At 40.7% G+C, this 19,394-nt stretch overlaps 1 protein-coding gene across 7 annotated transcripts in view; it reads right to left on the bottom strand.

Moving 5' to 3' along the window:
* Positions 1–19,394, bottom strand: part of fbrsl1 (fibrosin-like 1) — a 321,521-nt gene that overhangs the window by 208,377 nt on the left and 93,750 nt on the right. For all 7 annotated transcript variants that reach the window (XM_042420893.1, XM_042420897.1, XM_042420892.1 and 4 more), the window contains one exon: positions 651–875. In XM_042420893.1, coding sequence (XP_042276827.1) covers positions 651–875 — 225 coding nt within the window. The remainder of the gene's footprint in view (positions 1–650; positions 876–19,394) is intronic.

Here is a 19,394-nt window from a genome sequence, read left to right as displayed (position 1 = left end):
CCATTTTCAAAATGACAGGGGCAATATAAAGTCAATAGAAACAGCTCCAAACAGGCTATCTCTCTACTCAGCCTTCAGCAGATGCTCACAAAAGAAGTGAGAACTTGAAGAAAATTATTTTCTCCGATGTCGAACACTGATATAGTTTGATGGTGCACTGATAGAAGGGACTGAAATATCTCAAGGGAAGAGAAGTTATCTCTTAACAACCTCAGCACTGTAGTACAAAGTCCTTGCTGACACCAGTAGACGTAGACCTGATGTGGGTGTAAGGGCTCTGTTCACACCATTCACCCTTTTCAATGAGATTCCCGGTTGATTTTCTCTGTTTCAAAATGAATGTGGAACAGCAGCCAGATGACTGAGAAGTATACATTTCGAAAAACGACTGCCCTGCCGCTTATTTAAAGAAGAGTTGCAAAAATAATAGTCTTAACCAATCACAACAAAGATTCAGATGCTTCTGAAGCAGCTGATTGGCTTCTCTGCCTTCATGGCAAAGGTCTAGACTCACAATACTCACAAAGACATAATACACACAAAACAACAATCCATGCAACCTACATGTAACCTTCATAACATATGCTGAACTACTGTTCAACGAGATTTCCTGACTTGAAATTAAAAAAGCCACTGAGGCAGAGACTGACCATTTTGTTCTTCTTGGAGTAAGTCTTCTTCAGCAGTCTCTCATTCATCCTCTCCTGTTCCCGCTGGGCGTGATGAAGGAAGCCGTTCTCCAGGGCATCCACAACGGGCTGGACGTTCTCCTCTTCCTCCTCTACCTCCTCTTCTTCCTTCTTCTGCCGCTTCGCCACCTTTTTCTCCTTCCACCGCTCATTCTTCTCCTGCGTCTTCACAACTCCCGTCTTCCTCTGCAGGGAGACAAAGAGAATACATTAGAAACTAGATGCAAACAGATGAAACAGTGTGTGTGAGAGAAGGATGTACATGGATAGATACATCTAGATGATATGTACAGTGGATAAATCTGACACTGCTATTGTAGTCTGTGATGATCTTGTTATTAAAAGTCAATAATAAAAGAAACCAAATGATTCAAAATGACTAAGTCAGTGTTAGTAGGTACAATATAACCTGTTGCACACAGCCTTACTTTTGTCATTTAAAAGAAAACAACAACAAATTTTCCATATTTTCCATAGAAATGCATTCATACCCAGTGACAGATATTAATCATTACCACACTGACAGGAGAGATTTACTGCCCTTTCGCGTCTCAAGGATTTCCTTAAAAGCCTTGAAACAATAGTACACCAGGTGATGACATGTCTATGAAAAACGACACTTCATGTAGCCTTTGAACAGAACAAAGCAGATAGATATCTAGCATAGACAGAGTGGCAGGAGATGAATGTATAAAAAAGCTGAGGGTGTGTCACAGTTGGCAAACAGTCAAGCACGCAGCCTCTTTCACTGCTGGCTTATACAAAGCAAGCAAGCACTCGAGTAGAGAGCGGCGATGCTCACTCTCTCTCTGAAGTCATCTTTAATCCTGTCAACAGCAGAACAATGCCTTACTGGAGCCCATAATCACTTTATGGCTCAGATATAATGAGCTTATGATATGAAGTGCTGCTTTAACACACACACACAGGAGAAAATACAGTCGCTCTTCACTTACACTATGACCGAGCAATTTCCCCCCTTTAACGAATCATTCCTTTCACGCTTCGGTTACGGCCTGTATGGAACTGGTGTTTGTTTATTGGAATCAAACACTATTAGTAACTGCCTGGTATCTTAGTCTGAGGTTTTCCTTCATCCACTCCTCCATCTCACCCCTTGACCAGAATTGCACAGGGAGATGAAAATGGCACCATCCTGTAAACAGGCTACTGTTGCTAGTGATGAGTTTTGTAACTTCAACTCAGCTGCTGTGATATACTAAACTGGGGCTCAGTGTAGTAAACAAGAAACAAATACTTCATTAAGTAATGCACTGACAGAGCACGTTAGCATACTCTGGTTCCCATCATTCACAGTGCTATGACACACCATGTGGTGTTATGCAGTGTTCATTTCATGTGGGAGTTACCATAATTACCAGTTGTACAAGTCTACTTCAAAGTTGTAATTCCAAGTAAAAAACTTCATTCAACTTGGCACTAAATAAAACAAAATTGTTTCAAAAAAGCAAACTGACACTGGTGTGTAATGTTAGCTGAAGTCTTCTGTTTTTTCACTGATGTTTAATTACCTCTCTGCTGTCTCGACTTCTCACTGAAAAGTCACTGCCCATGTTTTGCCATATGCTATAAACATTTTCAGACTGCACCTCAACACTCCACTCCAGCACGTCCAACTCACTCTGAATGTACTTACTGCAAGTTGCTTCGGACAAGAGTGTCTGCCAAATGAATGTAATGTAATGTAATGTAATGGGTTTGGCTATATGGACCAATTTTTAACTCTGAAAGGAACTCTACTATCCCATCGCTCATTAAACAGATGGCATTATTCATTCAGTATTGAAAGAACACTTGTGTTTTGTTAGCAAACCATTTGTTAGCTATTTATACAGTATTAGGCCCTCTACACATGATCAGCAGCAGAATCATTTTGCAACAGCATGAGTCATTTATTTTCGATGGAGAGATTAACACCGACGCTGAACCTTGCAACGCCAAACCACTCTAATTATGTATTTTAATTTGTCATGTGCTTGTAATTTCTGTTTTATTTTATCTGTTTTTTTTCAATAAACCTTACCTCCAGCTATGAGAAATATATTATTCATGGTTGCTGCCCAGTTAGCCTACACTGCAGTCCAGTGTACCTGCAGAGCAGACAGCCCACACTGAACTCCTCTACAACAGCCTACATGTCAAAATTTTTACAGTTTTACCTGTAAGACTCACATTTAAGTGTCTTTGATCATCATCTGTGATGTAAAAACATCTGATTTCCACAAAGCCAAAGAAACAAAGAGTGTTCATCCTGGGCATACATTAGTTCAGTAAATCAGAGTGCACCGAGGAGCGCCTCTCCTGCTTGCCTCCTCCTGATAGCACTGTCAGCTGAAGAGTTGGGAAGGAAGCGATGCCAGCATGTGGTTCAAGAGTAGTTTAGCCAACTTTGTTTAGCAGCATTGCAGCTAATAGAAATGAGTTGTGCTACTTTGAATCGTTCTGGCCTGTGTCTCTCTGCCCTGTCTATTTCCATTCTCTATCTCCATTACAGTTTGTTTGTTTTGATTACGAGACAAGACTAGGTTTGTAAAAGTATATCGTGAACTTTCTACACCGTCACTCAGAGACTAACGTTAGCAGAGCAGAGCAGTGAACTCCAGCATTAACAAAGGAGGCCAGCTGACCAACACACAATGCAGCATTAAACAACTTAGACGCACCTGCCAGAGCAAATAAAACATGAGCTCACAGATTCATCTGGTTCCCAGGCTAGGAGGTTAGCAGATGGCTAGCGCATTAGCCTCATGACTGCTAATAACATCACCTCCGTGACAAAAGGTGTTCATGTTTGGCGTTGCAAAAAACTGACATATGGAAAAAAGGCAGGCAAACACAATGCCCATAAATATTGTATGTTTCCATGGAAAAAAGCAATTCAAGTCCAGGCAAAATTAAATTTAAATTTAATTGGAGAGGGCAAAGATCCTAAAAACATCTACAAAAAACAGCTTCATTATGATCCTCTAGTCCAGGAGTATTTGCATAAATTATTTTGTGCTTCGCTGTTTCTTTTCTTACTTGCTGGTACAATTCCCAGCTTCCCAGGAGAGGCTCTTTGGAAACACATGAAGTGTTACTAGTAATGAGATTTTCTTCTCTTATTATTATTAAATAACTTAATAATATTTAAGACTGTGTATGACTCATTGACTAGCAAAAGACTGATTTCTTCAATGTTAAAAGAAGACAATCACTTCATTGCTGTGCCAAAGTACACCTAACACAGCAGACTTTAAGAGAATACTTTCAAACTAGACCTGCCATGCACAAGCCTAATTTTAAATCAGAGAAAATAGTGCAGAGTTTAACATCAAACCTCTAAAAGTTTCATTTGAGACAAATTATGTTTTAAGTTGTGAATATACAATAATGAATGTATCAGACTATTCTTAGTTCAGAGAAACTGTATGACAAACCTTCAAGACCACTATTGTTTTCTGTGATATATTTTAACACCATGACAAAAGTTGGCTCAGTTAACCCAGCTCTAAGTGTGACACCACTTTAACAGAAGGATTTAATGTCATTGCAATGACATCACACAGCAGCTCAAGGCAGCACTTCTCACCCCACAAGGCATCGCATTAATTTCTCATGAAAGACTAGACAGTATTAGCGGGCCACTTGTCATGCAATTCATTACCTGGAGAGCCATCTTTAAAGAGCTGTTACCAGGAAAAGAGCTACAGACTGACGACAGAGGATGCTGAGAACACGACCAGGTGTTTCCCCCCTTTTTAGGCAGAGCTGAACCTCCAGTACAATAGAAACATGCCTCTGTGAACAAACCTGCTGTGAGTGCTGGGATCAATTAAGCATCAACTTGCAGAAATGTGGAGTCTTATTAGCATTCTGGCAGGTGTCCTGCTGGTTATCATCTGCTTTGCTCAGCCAAGGTAGAAAACACACAGAGTGATACACAAGGACTATAATAATTATTTGGGAGTTTGACACATTTAGCATTAATTGTATTTAATATCTGAAATGAGGATTGGCATCATCTCTGTGTGTCCGGTAGACAGAGTGCAAGCTTATGCCTTTTGCATACAGCAGTCATAGGAGAGTTGCACAATCTAAAGTTAAGATAAAAAAGGTGTTTTCTTGTGTGGCCTGTAGATTGATTTTTTTTAACTCTTAATCTTGATCTGTCATTTCCATGAATTTATGCTTTGACAACCACATATAATTTACTAACTAATGCTCACTGGGTTATGTTTTTGTTGAATCATTTGTACATTTCCAATTATAATCTGGATTTTAACAATCTTGGCAATCCTAAAAAAGGTTTTAATCTCTATCCTTTCAACTAAATGACCATCAGACTTTGAGTTGCTACAAGTTCTCATTACTCCACTTGTAAGATTATGCCACTTGCCTCTGATTAGCTAAAATACTAGAAGCTGAAGCCTTGACATGCACACCGCACTCATCTATCAACTTAACACTCGCGCCAACCCTCTAATCACAATTTGAGTAAAGTCACCAGTAGGCTGTTGTTACCCTTTAAATCAGTGGTGTGCACAGACGCTGACAGAGTCAAATGGAAAATTCTCTAAAAGTGCAACTTATACTGACTCATTAGCTTAGCTGGCTAAAATATGATATAACTGCTCGGATTTCAAAAAGTTAATTCACTTTTTCATATCTTTGCCATTTCATTGGATTCTAAAACTTTGTCCAACACAGCAGAAATATGGTTAAAACATTTCTGGAAGGGCACATCTAGGTCATACAAAATCCAGTAAAGGAAGTACAACAGGACAACATCTATTTAAATCATGCAACCACCCCTTCGTGTCACCACCCTCTCCCTGACACTCATGCTGTGTCCTTGTTTCACCCTACATGTAAACTGCCTAATACAGCACAAATGATAGGACATGTCACAAAATTGACACAGGGGCAAATGATTGAAATTCTGCTTCTCAGAACTCCAGGGTGGCACCACCAGAGATACAGTACACTGAGACTTTTAGATAAGCTCTTGAAATTATCAAGACCAAACAAACAGTGACTTGACCTGAGCTAACAATATGTAGCGCTCCTCCTTGTGTGCCACACATTACTCATTCGAGCTCCATTCAACAACAGCATGAACACCCTATCCATTAACACAGTGTTGTGCTGTTTCAACATGAAATATGAATGCGTATTTGAGCAGTGGCGCTGACGTAACGTTACCTCTAAAAAGCTCTGATATGGGTCAGCTTCAGCTTTGTCAAATACCTTTCACTCATTTCTTGAGTTTGAGTGAATCAAAGCGTTCACCGAATGACTGCACATCCTCAGATGTTTGTAAGTAAGCAATAGTTACACTATTGATAAGCTAGTGATTTCATTTCATGTGAAGCTGCCATGAGCAAAAATCTCCCTGCTGTCCTTCTATGACCCCATGTATAAACCTCAAGACAAGCCACTGTTATTTATAATATCGGAACTTGAGCACCACAGACCAACTGGGCTTTGTTTGGAACATTTGCACTTGGTTTCAAGTCTGTTGTGCTCTATCAGTAATAAAGAGATTTGAATCGTCTATCTGTGTCATTTCCATTTAATTTTCCAAATAATTGCAGAGTAAATGCTTTGCCCCCAGTAAAGATGCCACATTTGCATTCAGTCTAAAAAGTAGGTCTTTGACATGAAGAAGGTATGACTTTCATTTATATATTCTGATGTTATCTCTAACCCCTCAGTGCCAGTGAAACCTGCATAGTCAGAAAACATTTTTCCAGGTGCTAATTTTAGTTTTTTTGGTCCAATATAAAGAGGATTGATATTCATTTCTACAGCCTTTAATTAGACAAAGTGATCTGAGTGGTGAATCTCCTCATTGTACTTTGCTCAGCTCGGGGCGGAAATGTGACAGTGACCAAAAAGTGGAGAAGTGTGTTAGGATATGATGAGCCGGAGGGAACAGACGAAAGCGGAGAGGGAAAGAGAAGAGGATAAGGAGGATGGACAGAGAAACAGAAACAGAGATAGTGCAAGGGGGGGGGGGGGGGTCTCAGCCTGGAACAGGAGAGACCGCTCGACTGGTTTGACCCGACCATGTTACCCTGGCAACAGTACGGGAGAGCTTTGTTGCTGTTCCAGGCTGCATGGGGACTAGAGCATGTGTGAGAGAGAAAGAGTATGAGTGCGCATGTGTGTGTGTGTGTGTGTGTGTGTGTGTGTGTGGGTATGAGTGCATAAAATCCAACACAGGTTTCCATGCCGGCAACAATAAAGTGCACGGCTTTACGTGGTTATGCTGGGGCCTTGAGGTTCACAGTAGAAGCACATTCAGCTCCCAAAGGAAGGTTTATGCATTCTGCACAGAGGAATGTCAGCAACCCTGAAATTGCTTGCAAAGGGTAAGGGGGTCTTCATGAGGCATGCATAAACCAGGAGGCAAAGGCAAAGTCTCACAAATGGAGCCTGAAGTGAAGAAAAATAGACAGAGTGTGTAAAGAGAGAGGGAGATAAAGTGAGATGGTGGTGTCTAATGCACATCATCACGCTTTCTCCACTGCAGTCTCCTCTTTCCAAGGCCAGTAATTATTTAGAAGACACAAAGAGCTCTGCGGGGTACACCTCCCTCGACATTAAGCAAAGCCACAAAGAGAATACTCAGCCCTCTTTAAACTTTGCCACTGTGGAACCATCAACACTAGAGATGGAGCAAAATGGCAGTTAATTACTTAAAATCTGCATTGTGAGTTTTATTAAAGGTGCCATCAAGTGCTATCAGAGCAAAGCCTGGGTATCTAAGAAAAATGTGACAGATCTGTTGTGCCATACAATTACAGAAAACAGTTAGATTCGGGATTATTGATAGAAGAGGTAAAAATCTGTACACTTTTCATATTGCATATTTTTGTGAGCAGTGAGGGTGAAACATAAACATGCACAGGAGGTCGTTCAAAGACATTCCCAAAGCTGTTTCTTTCATATTTGTATTACAATTCCTTTTTTTTTTTCTCCAGAGTTGAATCAAACAATCAGCTCGCTCAGTGCACAGGTTTGCATGACCCACTGTTGAGATTTGGGAGGTTTATGCATCGGTTCCTCTGTGCACCTCTAACATCCTTCCCAGACCTTTAACATGGATCTTCTGTGACATATAATTCCACCTTTAGACAATGAAATGAAAATATAAACACAGACACTTGAAGTTCCTGTTTCAGTTCCTCTTTACATCCTGGAACTATTTGGTTAAAACCACCAAAATGAGTGCAGACAAATTAGAGGAATTAGATAGTGTGCCAGGACAGTGTGACAAGGCTCCAAACAGAAGCCCTCAGCTTGCTCCATTTGTAAAGACCTAATGCAGGCGTCCACACACTGCAGGAGTGAGCAGCTGATGTTCTTTATTCTGTACTGATGCTTCAAATTCAATACAATGTGCATTAAAGACATTACATGGTGTACCTTAGAAGATATTTCAAAGGGGTCTTAAAATTGCTACAGTATGTCTTTGTATCACATTTTTTGTATTTATTTACATTATATGTATTATAATTTAATTTGCCATGAGATTAATCATTTTAGGAAGTTTTCATTACTATCCAAGCATTGGTGCAACTACTGCATATCTATCAAATTTTTACTGTATGGAGACCAAATCTAACATCAAGAGCTAATTCCCAGGAAGTCTTTACCTTCTGTTAACTGAAAAAGTGGTGAAAAGTATTCTCTGGTAACCCTGAGGTGAACGGTAAGTTTCAAATAGGAAGCTCGTCTCTATCATCTTTCTATGTGGCGTGAATGCAGCAGAGCAGAGTCATTTGTTGCACCTTTTCAGCAGTGTTTAGCTCCTTTTAAACCGGCTGAGGTGTGGTTCGGTAGATTTATTGCTCAGTTGTCGGACTGATTCTGTACGCATTACGGCGGCTCTTGGCATGTCAGATAAATCACTCTGACTTGTCATGATTTAGACTGGATTGATTTAATCATGCAGCGCTTGCTGGCTTTTATAGTCCTGCGCATGTGAAGCTACACACAGAGACAGCAAAGCATACACCTTCCATCTAATGCTGCTGTCAGCTACATCAAACACACCTTTGATTAACTTAGAGCATACACTCATTTACCCAGCCTCCCTGTTTCTCTCAAAGCATATAATCAGAGGGTTATTGCCTTGAAGAGAGAAGAGAGAGAGCACATTGTGTGCCAAGAAGCTTATCAGGCTGCGAACAAGGGAAAGCACACATTTCTACAGTGATCAATGTTGCATAATTGGCTAGCACACGGATTAAATGAACCACATCCTTTTCACCTTTTGTTAATCGATGTGGTGTATTTTTCCTGTTCATTTGACTTCACGGTTAAAGGCCTAATCTTTTGTGAGTGTAAGCTAGTTTTTTGGCGGTGTTGCTGTACAAAGTGTGTTATGGGAGAGCAGGGAAATGAACAGGAGATGTGAGGTGTTAATCCCTGGCAGGTCAGTTTGCTGCTACACTCATCCAGCTAAAAGGGGCCAACCTGCGAGTAGGCCTCCTCCCACTTTGTCTCACTTGCTTCTCTTTTTGCTTCACACCCTGTTGTTTGCTCTGTCGCTGCGCTAGCTCTCTCTGTTTTGCAGCAGTGCACGTGATGCTGACTTTGAATCATGTGGGAATAAATGTTAGGATGATTTGTGGGTAAAATAGTCAACTTGAAAGTGATGACACTTGTGTGAAGCCTGAGTGTGGATGTTTTCTGTAAACTGTGATTTAGCGTAATCATCATTCTCATATTTAATGAGCTGAACACACACATGCTTATTGAGATTTAATTTGGTATTTTACTCAAAACACTGCAGTCAACAAAAGACCATCCACCTGATGCTATTAAAGAGAAAAAAAGACTTTTTATTTAATTTTAGCCCACACCAGTGTTTCCCTATAATTATACATGCGGGGGCTCTCATTGGCCTTCAAGACCAAAAAAACATTTCTTTAATGCCAAAAATAACGCCAAATATCCATTCATTCGGAAATCAATAGCGTTTGGGGGCCTCTCTGTGCAGCGCTTTTCCGAAACATGAGTCACCCTCTGTGTTGTTGCCTGGGAAACTCTTGGTACTGTAGCTCCTTTTAAGGAATAGGGCAGTGCATAATGTGTGTGCGTAGCGAGTGAGTGGTTGAGTGAGCGGCAGAAAAGTGACGGTGAACATGAGCGGTGCAGAGGCAAAGGTTAGTAGTAAGTTGTAAATCTGGCAGTAAATGTACAGTACAGACTACAGTGTGTCAGTTCATAAATGCTGCAGCTTCTCAAGACCAAGAAAAGTCTCATCTGTTCTTTCCCCATCTGCTGGAAAAGTGAAGGGGATTAGCCCTGAAGCTAGCGACAATGGGTTAGCCTAACCCGACGAAGCTAAACAAAGAACGAGTGGCAGGTGACGGTGCCTACCCCAAAGCAGTCAACCTAGGGGAATCACTGCACACTAATTGCTACCTCAAAGACACTTAATAAAAATGTATGTTGACTGTGAAATCTAGTTTCCTGTCAGCAATCTGCCACCTTCAAAAGAGGAATAAGTTTATAGGCAGTTTTGTACAAGGTGTGAGTCATTCTGAGTCAGCACAGACTCCCTCCCCGGCAGTTTTACACCTCCTAACAAATCCCTCTTCCACCACCACCATGAGTGTCAGTTTCCCTGTCAAAGATGAAAGCAGGGATAAAAGAAAACAACGACTTACTGTTACAGTATTAAATCTAAAGACTGCGCTACATACGCCGCATTGATGACATAGCACGAATATCCTAAATGTAGCTGCTGAAGTGAAAATATTTCAGGTGCCAAATTACAAATCATCTTTTTTTCTGCAACTGAAAAATAGTACCTACTACTAAACTACAGTCGAAGCATGTCTCACTGTTTAATCTGTGGCAGCAGAAATAGGCCACTGCAGTTTTTAGATATCTGTTTAAATCAGCTGCACTAAAACTTGGAAAGAAAAGGGAGATCGAGTGTGCAGTCAGGCTGTGGACAAGGACACAGGAACATGAGGGATCTCCAGTATTTGGATTTTTTTGATGAGTTTTGGAGCCTGCTGGGTGGTTTTCCAGTGGCTCTTGGCCTGGAGATTTTCTCTTGACCTGGCAACGCTGCTGTCGTGGGTGTGTGTGCAGGTGGTGACCGTCCTCCCTCCTCCCATTTCTCTGTCTCACTCTCTCTCGCTCTCTCATTCCCTCCTGCCTCTTCCATTGCTCTCTGCAACCATTCAATTGCTTTTTTTCTCCAACTAGTGGAGTGTGCGGGGACAAAATGAAAACCTTCTGCTAGTTTATGTGTGTATTCTGTGTAATCATGTATTGTATATGCATGGTTGTATGAACCTGTCACGCTTGTGTGCAGGTGTGTTCATTAATGAATAAATGTCGTATGTGTCCCTTAAGTATCCCTTGTCTATGTGCGTGCGCGTGGAGCTATTTCAGGTATAGCTGAGCTAGTATAATGCAGTCAATTTATGTTCAAGTGCGTGTGTGTGGGTGTGTGTGTGAAAGAAAATCCTAAGACGTGTATATCGCTACAAATGCGTTTGTGTGTTTGTGTAGCACACATGTGTGAGGGCTGAATTAGCTCCTGGAGTGACACCATCTGGCCAGCGGGTGCTAAGGGGAGAAGAATGGGGAGAATGCAGCAATAACAGGGCGGAGCAGCACAACAATAAACACCGGTTTTAAATCTGTTTAACAGCTCTGACAAACACCCGGGAGACAAGAGCGCAGAGACACACACTCCACATTACAAGAATAAAAGACACGAGAGGCGAGACAAAGGAGGACAGATGGAGTCTGATCAAGATTCCTTAACATTTCCGAGCACAGCATGTTTTATTATTATTATGCGTGTGATCTGTTTGCTGAAGAGATAATATGTGTGATGCAAATGTTGTTTCAGCTATTTATAACCATCACCAGGAGCTTACTGTGTGTACAGTGCAGTACAGTTTGGTTCATTTTCTTTCAGTACTCGTAAGAGTTTATATGTCAACCACTTACTCGCCTATAATTCAGTTCACAACTGCATGATAATTATAAAATAACTACACACTGGGACTACTAATATACAGTGTGTAGTGTTTTATCATGTGGATTTATTATTGCCTATTAAATGTTTGGATGTACTTGTACTCCTAATGGGATTCTAAGATGCTGGTGGTGCATCACTATGCATGCTGTTTGGAGGAGAGACAGTAGAGCTGTATACGTTAAACAAAGGTCAAGCAGTTTACAGTTTATTTTGACCAGTTGATCACAAACATATGTTACATACAGGCTGCAAGTAATGATTATTTTCATTATTAATCAATTAGCTGTATGGTCTATAAAACTTCAGAAAATAGTGAAAATGAACATCACATGTAAAATGTTCAGTCTAAAATAATATGTTGATCATTTTCAGCAGAGTATCTTCTATGGTAAATAAATTATGAATTATGAGGAAAATATGACCCTTGTCATTCAAATGTTGAAATTACATTATTAAAAATTGAATAACCTGTGAAAACAGGGGTGTATTCAAAACACCCCCATTGTTTTCACAACTTTGAACTCGCCCAACCTAATGGAGACTGCTGGGTCTAACTATACTCAACATTTACTGAACGTACTGAATGTTTACTGAATCAGCGTTTCTCCTGTAATATTATCAATGAACCCACGCCAGGCCAAAACATATTTTTTTAATGCCAAAAATAACACTAAATATCGGTAGCGTAACTCCGTTGAGGAATAGGGCAGTTCTTAGTATGTTTGCGTAGCGAGTGGGAAAGAGCAGCAGGAAAGTGACAATGGATGCGAACGAAGCAGAGGAAAAGGTTAGCGGTAAGTTCTCAGTCTGGCAATAAATGTACAGTACAGACTCCAGTGTAACAGTAGATTTCAGTCGACCAAGATTTTCTTTGGTTGACTACAGCCCTATTTCATTGGTCTTTTCTTTATAAATGAGTCAACCATTTATGTAGCAGTAACATTATAATCGGATGAAAAATACATGCAGCTCATGTGAGTTCTGAATCAGCTGACATGTTGGCTGAGTTGGCCGTCACCAATTGAGCAGTGTATTTCAGCTGTCAAATTCACTTTCTCACTCTCTACTGCTGATCACTTTGCTGCAGCTGCAGCTGATGCATCTCTCATCCCACTGCCACCCCAGCATGCACCTATGGGCTCTGTTTCTTTATGCTTCGCCACCGATGGGTGTATTGATCTCTTTCTTGCTCTGCTTTTAAAACTGATGTTCTCAAGGCGTCCGGCCAAAAAGATCAGCGTGTACTTTTCCTCTCAATAAAGGCAAATATTATCTTGAGTGTGTGAATTGTCTGACTGAATTACCACTCTACAACTGCCAAGTTTAATAGAAAAAGGGGACACATTCACAAGATGTATGCCAAACAAAAAAAACCCCAAAGCAAATATGGTAATTACTGAAAAAATCTGGTTCTTGAGGTGCAATGTAGACATCGAGTGCTACAAGATATCACACATTTCGTTTGCCACAGGCTCCTTTAGAGGCTCTCAAGTAGACTGTCTGACAGGAAAGAGGCTTTCTACGGAGGCCAATATGTCCTGTGAACCTCCCACCCATTGTCACAGGAAGCTCAATGCTTTCTGCTCAGCCCACACACTGCAGCCCAAAATACAGCCGGGTGTCATTCCTCAGGTTTCTCCTTTCCTCACGCTCTCCGGGGAGAGGAAGTGTTGCCTCGGCAACAGCTATTCCCATTGCTGGAGCAGAATAACAAACAAATTCCTATAAATGTGTAATGTTGGTCTCACACTGTCAACAAATCAGTCCAACATATTTTCATACCAACTGTTGAGGATGTTTTTCATGGGTAAAGCTGCTAAAAACACACTAGGGACGTTAATGGCAAACCTGTTCAAGAACAGTAAACGACAAGCTTTTGAATGCTAACAAAACACGTTTTTCTGTCTGCATTACTGAACGCTCACAGTTTGACAGTCATTCTCTCCGTCTTTTCACTACAAAGCCAAATCAAAATACAAATTACAAAAACGAGTTTCCTTCACACTGCTGACTAACTCCGAGGAGAAGTGTTTTGACGTCAGCTGAATTTCTGAGTGCGCCCTGCTGCGAGCCGAACCGGTGTGAGGAGTCGGCTTTGTTCACACAGCGGGAGGCTGACAGAGCAGAGGAATCCCAGACGACTGGCAGGGGAAGAGAAACCTCAGATCTGCCTGTATCCTCATATCTCTGCAGTCAGAGCAACACCTATCTCCAAAAAAAAACAATACCCCACTGTTCAAAAGAGCAACGACACATATTCTTTAAATTATATTCTAGGCTTCATGGGCCTGCCTTATACAAGCCAATGTAAAACTTAAAACGTAACTAAAAACATGAAAATTGCTCAAATTCGAGTTACAAGCTTTTTCCATCCAAGCCCTCAGGTAAACTCCTGCTGACTCAGTCGAAAAACTACTTCTGCCCTCAAGGAACATTGTGAAGATCTGAAAAGATGTGTGACTGGTATAAATAATATAGCGAACACCATGTAAAGCCTTTTAACTCTCTAAACCCACCAATTATGAAACATTTCAATATTTCAAAGTTCATGGTTGTAGGTTGGAGAGACAGCATTGTGACCTGGGGACCGATGAATTCAACACTTTGATTCACTGAGAAAATCTGCTGGAAAGTTGCATTTTTCATTCTCCCGCCGATTGCTGATGTGTTAGCATGTATTTTCAAAGACTCAGAAATTCCCAAAGGTTTATAGGAAGTCTAAAAAATCTGCTTCAATTCTCAGCCTGCAACAACTCAACATCACACTATTTCTGGACATGTCTCAGTGATTTATTATTTCACTTCCATCAAGTGAGGATACTCAGAAGACCTCATTTAAAACATGGTCAAAAATTGGTGCAGCAGAGGCCGAAACATGTTGACATTTAATGGTCCGAGCTCTAAAAACACTGGATCCTACACTTCCCCATAATGCAACTTTCACTAGACTCTACCTGCCTGGTGAGCATTCATGTCTTTCTAACACCCACAGTTTGCAACACAGGCGTTCTGTTTGTTGTCTCAAGCCCAACCCGAGATAATCCAGCTCACATCTTCAGTTATTTTTTCAGACTTGAAAAAAACTCCTCCAGAGCCACAGAAGACAAGCTAGTACTCAGCCTGTGATGAGTAAACCAAACAAGATGTGTAAAACCAGTACAGTACACATTCAAAAATGATTTTATTGACATTATTATATTGAATAAATCTTTGAGTATCAATGATATGATCCACTACAACACACAAGAGTCGATAATTAACAGCAGTGAAATCCTGGGACACAACTGTCTCATAACTTCAGACATTCTGCATTTCTTTTTAAAACCTTGACATTGATCTGTCTCATGAAATAAAACTCATTGAACTGCACAGCAGCCTATCTAAATTGGTTTCCGTGTTTTAACTGTGACAGGATGAAGAGTAGCAGATACAAGAAAGCCGAGAGAAACAGCTCCAACTAGAGCTGATATTTGCCACCTGTGTTGATTTACTGACATTTCAGGCTAATGTTTAATTGTAAATCTGGATCATGATGATGGTTATAAAGATTCTTTAAAGATTACTGTTTAATTGTAAATCTGGATCATGATAATAGTTATAAAGCTTACTGTTAGAGTAGCTCTGCTTTACTGGGTAGCATCAACGAGGTGTTACAGGAAAGATGGGAGCAAAGGTTGACAATCATCACTTCCGATGCTTTTTTAATGACAATTCAATGTGCTGCTGGCAACGGGTGGTACCTCGGTGACTGCTGTTATCTGCTGCTACACACAACTCTCACGTTAAATCTGAGCAATCTCACTGGTCGGTAATTAACAGATGTGGACAAATGGGAGCCGGCCAGTGTCAGAGCAAAGAGGAAAGCTGAGAGAGTCACACCAGTGCGGGCGGTTTCAGCTAAAATGCAGATCAAAGCACAAATCACAAGTCCAAGCATCAAAGCATCAAGCAAAGAATCAATGACTTTCATATGAATTTCTAAAAACAAGCTGTTTTGTTTGAGGGTGGGCTGTGATTGGCTAGAGGCACCGCCACAACACAACAGAGAAGAAAGAGGATGCTGAAACTGCAACAACTCGGACTGTATTCGTCCCCCTCTGGAGATGAAAAGTAAAAACCTTTATTGTTTGTCCCTTTAAATGATCTACAAGAAGTGTTAAGTTGCTATAATAATCATTTTAGTCTTGTTAAAAAGAGACATACACTGTCATCTGAGTGGATGTTTAATGTGTGAATATTCTATTACCAAAACAGAAATCATGCTTATTTTGTTTGACAGTGAGGAAACGAGCTGCCGCAGAGAGAATCAGGCTTCGTGTCGGAGGCAACGCAAAACAAGCTCTCTTGTTGGTGCTAAAATCCACCCCAGAGCGCTCCCAAACCACTGAGTCAGCCGTGAACTGCTGCCGTCACGCTGTTTGCTAGATGAATGAGTTTGACACACTGTTGCACTTACGCACATTAACACACACATGCGTGTGTGGTATTTAAAGGAACCTCCTACAGTGTGTGTGCTTCCATCAGAAACAACCGGCTTCATGTTTATTAACGCTTTGCAAATATTTTCACATATTCCCCCCCCCCCCCCCCCCCCCCATCCTCCCGCCCCCACCGTGTGATTTCTCTATTGTCTAAGTACTTAACTTTCTTGTTTTCCCTTTCTCTTTTGCTTCAAGTCTTCTGTCTTTCATTGTGTGTGTGTGTGTGTGTGTGTGTGTGTGTGTGTGTGTGTGTGTGTGTGGAACTTCCACTTTCGGTATACCCCCCCCCTCTCACTCCATACACCCATACACACACACGAACACGCAGAGCAGCAGTCTCATTCTTTCCCACACAATACACAATGTGAAAAATACTCATATTAGCACACGCACAATGCAGCTTTCTCTCTCAGTGTCACACACACACACACAGCTACGTATACGTGCACACACCCACTTAACACTCTGGATTGACTCTCATATCTCCATCTCACCCTTCTTCAGCTGTCAGCCTGGTATTTCTCCCACATCTCCTCCTCCTCCTCCACCACCTCTTGACTGCATCAGGTGATCAACCTTGCCACCTCAGTGTGTGTGTGTATGTGTGTTTCATGTTACTGCAGACAAAGGCCATGCTTCTGGGCATGCTCCTGTTCTTTTATCACAGAACAATTGAAGGCTTGATGTAGGGCAGAACAATTTGAGGAAAATATCTAATTGTGATTTTTCACTTTACCATTATTGTGTTTAAATGTGATTACTGTATCAAGCATAATCATAAAATGATCTAGTTTCTACAAGAAAATAATCAGATGAAAGAGTTTTTAAAGCTGCACTAAAAATATTTTCATATGAACAGTGGATCATATGACTGCATGCAATGGAGTGATAAATGCACAGAGATCACCTGACTCTGCAGTTCCTCTAATCTCTACAGAGCATTTTAGCATCTTTTAGCTCATTGTTTTGGTTTTATGGACTGCAACTTAACTCTTTTGGTTCACTCTCGGTGCTCTAATCAAGTTCATTTTAAGCTACAGCAGGCAGCTGTTTTCAGTGAAAAAGCTCTGATAAACCCACTGTATGCTATTTGTCCAGCTCCAAACGCAAACAGAAAATAGAGATTATCCGGCTAGCATAATGGAACATTTAGCACCTCAAGAGCCAGGAGACCAAAACAGAGGTCTGCTGGATGTTAAAATAGGCAACCGTTTATAAAGACAACTTTATGTTGCGATAATATTTCAGTGTTGTCTTTACAGCTTGTTCTGCTTCACCCAAGTGAACAAAAAATCTTATATTCTTATGTTATTATATATCTTACATTGCTACTTTAAGGTGATCAACTTAAAACATATGATATAATGTGATTAAAAATGTAATATATATTTTAATCACTGTTAACTATATAGCAGGTGTTGGTAATTTGCACTAAACCACTACAGAATTGCACTGACTAGCTGCTAACTGCTGGTCTGAAAATGATATGATGCAATCAGCTTATGCCAGATTTTTTATATAGAGACTAAAAACTAATCATTCTGTTGGTCTTTTACAACAGCAAAACATGCAGTCCACTCTATTTTTAAGGGAGGATATTTTTCTCAATAAAATCATCTTTGGCAAATTGTAAATAGTACTGACACCAGCAGGCAGAGAACATGTTAACCCAAAACAGCCAAGATTTTCATTTTGTAATTTGGTCAATTAACAGAATTAATGTTGATTAGTTACAGTACAGCTGGCAACTGTTGTCATTACTGGCTTCAAATAGTCGCTGAATAATTATGTCACCTCTCACAGCGTATTAAGACATTTTTAATAATGTGTTACAGTCCAATTAAAATCTAGGATCTTGGATTCAGATTTTTTTTTTTAATTGCAATTTTGATTAAAAATTGATTCAGCATCCAGCCCAAGGCTGAAGGAATGATTAGGGAGAAAAAAATGAAACATTATAAAATCCTTTATCTGTTAGTTTAACTGTTCAAAAATTCTTATTTGACTCTTTACAAGTTAGTAATTTCTGATTCAGTTCATTTTGGCAGAAGAGCAGCAGGATGTATATAAATGTAAATACCAAGTTAAGAATTACAAGTTGGGAGATCGATATAGTCTGATGTGTGTAGTGTCTGGCACTGTGGCTGCACTGCTTGTCATGTCCTGTTGCCCTTGAACCATTTGTATCAGTATGTACTGCGATCACTGTGCCTCTGTTCCAATGTCACCAAGACAAATACCTGTGCATTAAATATACCTCACAATTCAATTGACTCACATGCTGATTTTAAACCGATGCACACAACTGCACTTTAAGCCGTGGTAAAGAATAGCAAGACACAGGGGTAACACGGAGCATTAGAAGGCTAACATATTTATCCTGCCTCCACAAACCACACACACACACACACACACACACACACACACACACAGGCAAAAACACATGCATACACCAGCCGCCCTCTCATACCTCATCTGCCCAGTGCAGATCCTTGACCAGGGCGCTTGTTTGAAAAACCAGAGGTCAAACCGTAAAGCAATTACACTGGCAACTCATCAACCATGGGCTGACAGCAATACAATTACCTCCAGGCTGCAGCAGCCTGCAGCAGACAAGTGAGCAGAGAGAGAGAGAGGGCTGTGTTTAACTCTGGATGTAACAGTGCTTGCTGTATAATTGCACCCTGCCGAGTGCACTTTAATCCTGTGTTTAACAGGTACAGAGTAGTGCTGAGGTGGAGAGAGAGAGAAAGAGAGAAAGAGAGAGAGAGAGAGGGGTCTATTAGATGTTACCCAAGGCCCTGGCATGAAGCCACTTCACCGGGAGGAAGATAGTGAGAGATATGGAAACAGTGTCAGGAGAAAAGAGAACACAGAGCGATCTCCCTGCAGTCAAGGCTGGCAATACAGCCGCCTGACAACTCACTCCTGAGGGATATAAATAATTACTGGAGATGATAGAAAGAGATTGAGGGAGGGTCGCCACACTTACACCTTTTTACGTGTTTTTCATGACCCTATATTGTGTGCTGAACTTGAAATATGTATGATGTACTTTGACTATGAAACATTTTTATCCACCAAAAAATGTTTCCAAACAGTTTGAAAGAAAAGAAATGTACAACACTGAATGTATCACATATACAGGATCATCACCCTCTGTGTTTACTGATACAAAAACAATGTTTACACTGAAAATCA

Source organism: Thunnus maccoyii, chromosome 9 (genome assembly GCF_910596095.1).
Source record: "Thunnus maccoyii chromosome 9, fThuMac1.1, whole genome shotgun sequence".
In the NCBI taxonomy this organism is placed as follows: Eukaryota; Metazoa; Chordata; class Actinopteri; order Scombriformes; family Scombridae; genus Thunnus; species Thunnus maccoyii.
The sequence above is the reverse complement of the archived record's forward strand: the minus strand, read 5'-3'. Positions and strand labels throughout refer to the sequence as shown.